This window comes from Typopeltis vanoorti, chromosome 20, assembly GCF_054136105.1.
Source record: "Typopeltis vanoorti isolate ZY-2024b chromosome 20, IOZ_Tvanoo_1.0, whole genome shotgun sequence".
Lineage (NCBI taxonomy): Eukaryota > Metazoa > Arthropoda > Arachnida > Uropygi > Thelyphonidae > Typopeltis > Typopeltis vanoorti.
The window spans coordinates 92,421,357-92,429,272 of NC_143568.1; the positions used below are offsets into that span (position 1 = coordinate 92,421,357).

General features: G+C 33.5%; 1 protein-coding gene across 1 annotated transcript in view; it reads left to right on the forward strand.

The window, feature by feature from the left end:
- The window catches only part of LOC150095656 (beta-glucuronidase-like), a 164,722-nt gene extending 158,122 nt beyond the window's left edge, over nucleotides 1-6,600 (forward strand). The window contains exon 12 of the mRNA XM_090409691.1: nucleotides 6,436-6,600. Coding sequence (XP_090265817.1) covers nucleotides 6,436-6,581 — 146 coding nt within the window. The 3' untranslated portion in view covers nucleotides 6,582-6,600. The remainder of the gene's footprint in view (nucleotides 1-6,435) is intronic.
- Nucleotides 6,601-7,916: the final 1,316 nt, after the last annotated feature.

The window sequence follows — 7,916 nt, forward strand, 5'->3', positions numbered from 1 at the left end:
ATAATAAATTTAGTTTAATCCTTTATCCAAGTGTGTGCAAACAAAGTTTGCGCCTGAAAGTATCTTCAGGACTGGGGTAAAGTGGTATAACACCAGGCAACTCCTTGCAAAGGTGGAGCAAGCTACCAACACTCCTATCTCAGTATGTGGCACACCATTTGGCAGCTCCTATAGGAGGAGATGACCTTGCTAATGCTTCTGCCTAGTATCTCCACTTGGGCCTGGCTCCCACTGAAGAGACCTCAATAAAGGTCGAAACTAGTCTGGGTAATGGCCCTTCCCTTAATGCATAACATTATACATATCTACAAGGAGATGTGTTTTGCATTATGGGAGATACTGAGATAGGAGTGTTGGTAGCTTGCTCCACCTTTGCAAGGAGTTGCCTGGTGTTGTACCACTTTACCCCAGTCCTGAAGATACTTTCAGGTGCAAATTTTGTTTGCACACACTTGGATAAAGGATTAAACTAAATTTATTATAGCTTTGGGAAATAATTGCCATTATCTATTAATTTTTTTATAATAATGAGTGTGTTATGTAAACCCTATATTTGAATTACAAAAGTTATCCATTGTTTCCTTTTGAATCTATTAGTGCATTCTCCTCTTACCTCAGCCTGACAAAGACACAAGCAAATAAACATGTGCTATATGATTCGTGTCTTGTTATTCATGTTTTGAATGTTGTTAACTGGTCTTCTCTTTCTCTCTCTCTCTCTCTCTCTCTCTGAAGATGCCCTTGTAACATAGGATGAAATATATTGGAATTTAATAAATTCTAATTTCCTATATGTGTGTCAGCTGTTATAAAAAATGGTCTATTATGCATGTTCCTTTAAAACATCTGGTTGATAATGCATAAAATGGATGTCAAAAGGGGAGTGTGAGGAGTTTCATATTCAATCATCATCCCAGCTTTAGTGGAATAAGAGGGAAATCTATACCTAATAATAACTTGATATTGTTTTACTCTTAAAGATTTATAGTTCCGTTCACAGATTTTCTTTAGTCCATCACAATGGCATGTTTATTGAACACATTCTTTCTCATTTTGAAGAAACTGATATTACACTTGGTGTAATATCAATTTAGTATTTAAGTATCAATGTCAGTATCAGTTTATATAACTGTTGACCAGACTTCTGATCAAAACAAAGACCATTTTGAGATAAGGGAATGCTGTACATTGTGGGTGTGTGCTGTGTGTCTTTACCATTTCTTAATTGGATGTGGTAAAACAAAATTATACATCAGTAGGCAGTTTAAAATTGATCCCTATGTTGTTAAAAATCAAGTGAGTATTCTTGTGGATGAGCTGTAGGAGATCCGATAGCTTTCTTTATAGCCATTATTTATTGTTATTTTTAAGATTCTCTAATTCATTGTTAAATCTTATGGATAAGTAAGGATTTTAACTAGTTGCTTACATTCGAGGGTCTTAAGCTGTATGGGAATGAAAACTTAATGCAGGTATAAATAAAGAGTGGATTGCCAGTATGTTAAAAAGAAAAAAAAAATAGTGCATGGTTCCTTATAATTAACACATCCAAGAATGGTTAATGATTATTGATATTCTTGTGATACCTTGGTGACAATGATAGTCATTTCTATGAGTTTTTTTTAAACTCCTAAGTACAGTTACTCACTTACCATTTGCTTGTTAATTTATTTTCGCTGTATTGGTGACAACACAGAGTGATAAGAAAATAAAAAAATATTAACTTATTTGCTGATATTTTGATGGTATTGTATCCAGCATCTTCAGAGCACAAAAACAGTTTGTCACAGTACACGAAACAACAATTTGGTATAATAGTGAGACTAGTTTTAAAAAAAAATTGTAACAGGAAAACACAAGGAACTAAAGTCCTAATTAGACACCATCTATGTTGGGAAAAAAAAGAGAGAAAACAAGTATTAATTATATCTTAAAATGACTGTCTCTCAGATTTTTGGTAAATTTATAAAGCCATACTTGTTGAGATTTGGAGTATGTTTTAAAGCTGTTGTTAACTTCCAAAACAATCTCTCTAACTTATGAACTTCTGTGTAGCACTTTTATTTTCTTCCATTTGATCCTGTGTGAAGGGGGTATCCAAGGCATGCTGTGCTAGACCCGACTTGCCATAACAATAGTGTCGGATGTATTTTTTATGTTCACATTCGATTGTTCAAATGTTTGTTTGAATATTGCCGTGGGCATGGATGTTTGTGATCGTGTTTAGGTGGAAGATGAATTTCATTGCCCAGTCTGAGACCATCACTCCACTTATTGGAAGTCTGAAGTGGCTGAGAAGGTTTCATGTTTGGCCTCTAGAGCAGGATTTCTGGACCATGTAAAAATAAATGAAAAAATGAGAAAAAATATATAAAAATTGACAAAAGTGAAACAAAAAAAATGCTTAGCCCACATAAGGTACAAATGTACTATATGCTTAGTAATAGCCTTTCATGGGTGATAATAAAACCACATAATAAAAAAAAAAAAATCTGTAATGAGAGAGAAATCAGAACTCCATGACTGCCTTTTTACCTTCCTGAGTCTACCATGGAGTTCTGATTTCTCTCTCATTGCAGATTTTTTTTTTTTTTATTATGTGGTTTTATTATCACCCATGAAAGGTTATTACTAAGCATATAGTAATATGCTTAGTAATAACCTTGACTATTTTTATAACAAGGAAAAGAAGAAAGCATATAGAAAATTCCTTGCTAGTAAGTCAGCTTGTGCTCTTAAGAAATACAGAGAAAAAATGTAAGAAAGCAAAGCATTGTGCAAAATTATCTAACCAGAAATCATGAGAATACTTTGGTAAGAACATAGAAAATAAATATCAGGAAGGTGGGAAAATATTCTGGAGGCTGTTGAAAAAGCTCAGAAATGGAGGAAAGGATGCTGTAAAAGGAATTAGAGATGATAAAGGTGACATGAAAACTGGAGAAAAAGATATCCTTGAAGTATAGAGTAATTACTTCAAAAAATTGCTAAATGAAACAATCGGTGACAGCACAGTGGTAAAAAAACACCCAACAGACATGCAATCAGGAATACATATCCATACTTGAAATAGAAAAAGCCATCAAAAGTCTGAAATGTGGAAAGGCAGTGGAGTAGATGATATTCGACCAGAAATGCTCAAGTATGGTGGTATAAAAGTCTTACAGTAGCTGCACTGCACAGCTCAGAAGGTCTGGACAGAATTCCAGATGATTGGAAGTAGATCTCTCATAGTACCCATATTTAAAAAGGGAAATAAAACTTACCAGGAGTAAGTTAGCATAAATCTTACCAGGAGTGTTCCTGGTAAGATTTATGCTACTATACTTGAGAAACAGTTGAGCAGGATTGTGGAAGGGAAGCTTGGTGAAGAACAAGCTGGATTCAGACCAAATAGAGGCTGTGAGGATCAAATTTTCACTTGATAAATAGTTGAGAAATAATGGAATATAACAAAGATCTATATTTGGGTTCTGTAGATCTGAAAAAGGCATATGACAAGGTGCCAAGAGAGAAGCTATTCAAAATACTGAATAACCAAAAGGTACATACAAAAAAATTATTGTTTTCTTCATACAGCTTCCAACTTTAATTTAAATTGGTAATGTGGCATAAAAATGTGGACAGATATGTATGGGATTCGGACAAAAATTATAATTTGAACTCAGAAAATCTCATCATAATCACTCTCTGCATACTCCTACACGTTTAAGCAAAACAAAAATTACTAAAATTATAAGCCTATCTACACACATACAAATGAAAGAGAAGGGTATGCATGCCATCTAATCACGTGCAGATAACACTTCATAATCCTAAATATTGATAATACATTTCACATAGCTTTAACAATAACTTATGTTTATGGCAATGTAAAGAAAATTTGCATTTATATCTAATAAATTAAACATATTAACTGACAATAAAGCCTTACATATTTTACGTTAAATGCTTCCAATCCATATTTTAATGACTTGCAATTTAATTAAATCGAAATTGACATACATACACACTTTAAAAAACTGAAATTCTTTACAAAACTCAAAAATATATGAAATGATGGTAAAGGCGTCACACCATGTCTGGCTGCCTGGCAAATGATGCAACAACTGAACCAGACAAAACTTGTATATCAGTATATTGCAGAGATAGATGGCTTGGAAATAGGATGTTTGTTTCATTTTCTTATCATTTATTATTATTAAATTACTAAAACATTTGATTGTGTTTGTTTCTTTATTGCATTTTTATTTGGTATCGCTCTACTTAATAAAATTGTATTCTATTAAAATATACAACTCAGCGAAGATGTTGGATATGTATTTAATTATTTTTAAGGTGAGCCACAGGTTGTGTGCCAGAAAAAAAAAAGTCGTTGGCATGCCACGTTTGGCACGCATGTCAAGGGTTCCTCACCCTTTCCTAGATGGTTATCGAAGTAATTACTTTAGACATCTAGGATATCCATGTCTTCAGTTTTCATGTCATTGTTATCTTTGATTCCATTTTATTATTACTATACACACACCAGACCTACATGGAGTCAAGACTCATCACACGAGCCACAACATTCTTTCCTCTTTCAACAAACTTTCTGAAAATTTTGCCACTTTCCTCATATTTATCTTCTACATTCTTACCAGTCTTCATATGACTTTTGTTTAGCTATTTTTACACATAGCTTAGTTCTCTTATATTTTTTCTTATATTCTTCTAGAGCATCTGCTGACATTTGCTTGGAACTTTTGGTATGCTTCAGGACTGCTTTAACATCTTGTGTTCATCATGGTGTTCTTGCAGAAATCTTCACCACATATCTCCATAGTAGCTGAATCAATGTTTTTCATAGAGTTTGCCATTGAGACTACAAGGTTTGGTTCTTGTTTTTGAATTGCTTCATGTTTTCTTCAATAATGTTTGTACATTTGAGTCCACAGTTACCTGTTAAAGCTGCCCAACAAATAATTCTTTTTGAACCCTTCTTATATATTGTTCTTTCTTTTAAATATGATATATAATAAAAGAATTAATGACCATGTTGGATGTTAGAGCATGGTTTATGAGGCTTAGGTCTTTTTTGTTTATGTACTGTAGGTTATATTTTTTTTCACTACTATGAATGGAATTAATTTCATGTCATTTCGGCTTTTGTTTTAAAATTACAATGATTTGAAAATTTTCATGTCAAGATCCTAAATACCAAATTTAAATTCAATCCATCCATTTCAGAATTATCATTTTGAACCATTTTCCAGATTGATTATGTTTGTATCATTCAGATGAACAAAATCTGCTGTGCATCCTAAATTCCAAATTGTAATACCTCCTATGTACAGCAAACAGGTTTATAGTTTCATTTTAAACAAAAATTGAAATGACAAATTTTTATAAGGATTCCAAGTACAAAATTTCAATAAAATTCATCCATTCAGAGTTAAGGAATAAATTAAAAAAACAGATGACTGGACAAAACATAAGGTTTTATGCACTTTTTGAAACTAAAAAAAAAATCAGACTAAAACATAAATTCATTTTAAGTCATAAATTCAGTTATCATATTTAAATTATTAAATATATGTATTTATAAATTGTTATATAATTATAAATTTAGTTTAATCATTTATCCAAGTGTAAGCAAACAAAGTTTGTGCCTGCAGTATCTTCAGGACTGAGGCAACTTGTGATAAAGGTGGACTAAGCTCTCATCACTTGTCTTAGTATCTCCCATAATGCAAAGCACATCTCCTTACAGACATGTATAATGCTATGCATTAAGGGAAGGGCCACTACCCAGACTGGTTTCGACCTTTATTGAGGTCTTGTCAGTGGGAGCCAGATCCAGAGGTGGTGGAAGTAATGGAGAAGTCATATTTACCTATACCAAGAGTCGTCTCAGTCCTGAAGATACTTCAGGTTATAGTTTAACCAAGTGGGATAAAACTTCCAACAGCTTTCTCTAAATCCAGAGTAATTTAATAAGGTGAGAGACCTTTTGGCAACTCGTATAGCTAAATATGACTTCTCCATTACTTCAACCTTAGTATCACCACCTCTGGGTTTGGCTCCCACTGACAAGACCTCAGAAAGGACGAAACCGGTCTGAGTAGTGGCCCTTCCCTTAATGTATAGCATTATACATCTCCGCAAGGAGATGTGCTTTGCATTATGGGAGATACTAAGACAAGTGATGAGAGCTTAGTCCACCTTTACTACGAGTTGCCTCAGTTATGAAGAGACTTCATGTGCAGACTTTGTTTGCTTACACTTGGATAAAGGATTAAACTAAATTTATTATAGTCTAACCAAATAGAAAAAAAACTTCTAACAATATGTTATATAAATTTTCATGAACAACTTCGTGGTTTATTTTTGTTTTTTTATTTGAATTTCTCTATTCAAAAAAAAGTGAAACAGTCATTCATTTTTATCTTGCAGAAATAACCAGAGTTGTAGGCAACAAAAAAGGAATACTTACACGTGAGCGACAGCCAAAGGCAGCTGCAAAAGTATTAAGATGTCGTTATCATAAGTTGTATAACTTAACAATTAATGACTTTGGAGCATATTGTGCACCACAATAAAAATTATCTTGAAACAAAAGATTTGTTGTTTTTTTTATTATGTACATTATTATATCAAACCTTCATGGAGTCAACAATCATTGTGAGAGTTTGCACTCAATGAACATCTCTGTCATACTGAATCATTTGCATTTCCAGGCCTTTCAACACATTGCAGTAATGAATTCCACTCGCCACTTTCAATGTAAAATATTTGTTCCTCTTCACCACACCTTTACACAACTTCCAGGGATGGTTTCTCATTCTTTCTCTTTTCCTTACACTCTTTTTATAATCCCTTTAGTACTGATCTGGTACCACTTCCTGACCAACTTAAACATCTTATTTTCTTGCCTCTTTTCTGCCTATCTGCCAAACTCTGCAATTTGCATTCCCTCAGCCTCTTCTCCATAACCAACATTTCAGAGATTTGACATGCCTTAGTTGCTTTTCTGGATTTTTCAAGTGTTTCCATATTACAATGAAAATTAAGTGACCAAATCTGAAAACAGCAGTCTGCTCAGTAATATACAGTAGTACAATCATATCCTTATTCTTGTTTTCCACTGAACTTCTTATCATAGCAGCAATGTACAGTTATTTCTATAAATACACACACACATCATTGTAACAGGATAAATATGTATTTATTGATTGTTTATCTTACATAAATCTGCATGAACAACTTCCTGATTTATTTTCTTATTTATTTTATTTTATTTTAAATTTTAACTAAAATTTCAGAAGTAACAATCCAAAGCCATAGTTGTTCTTGTGACTCGTTCATTTAAATAACTTCTATATAGTGAAGTTTGTAAACGAGTGGAATGTATTTAATGGAAGGATGGATTTGTACAAACGTGACACTTTCTTTTAAATGGATTTAGTGTGAGTCAACTGGAGAGACTTGCTAGAAGGAAGTGCAATGAGTGATTTAAGTGAAGAAATCAGAGGGAGAAGAGGTGAAGTTAAAAATTAGGAGACAGAGAGGAACTGGTGAGAATAAAATGGTTGTAAATGGAAGTAGTGGTCGTAGTAGTAGCATGAGAGATGATGATAATGAGAGAACAGGAATGTAAGGTGGACAGAGAAACTGGAAGTCAGGAGGATAGACAGGAAGACAGTATAAGGAGAGTAGATGTTGAAAGCAGTAGTGAATAATTGTGTATGTCAATGATCAGCACAGGAATGCAATGGCCTGGGATGTGGGGGAGGGGTAGTTGATTCTGAGGAGATATGGGTAAGTGGTGAGATAAACATGATTGGGCATAGGCAGGTATGGGGTAATCGCAACCAACCAATGGCATAGGTAGGACTAGTTATAGACCTAAAAGTGAATTGCTGTGTTTATTAAGA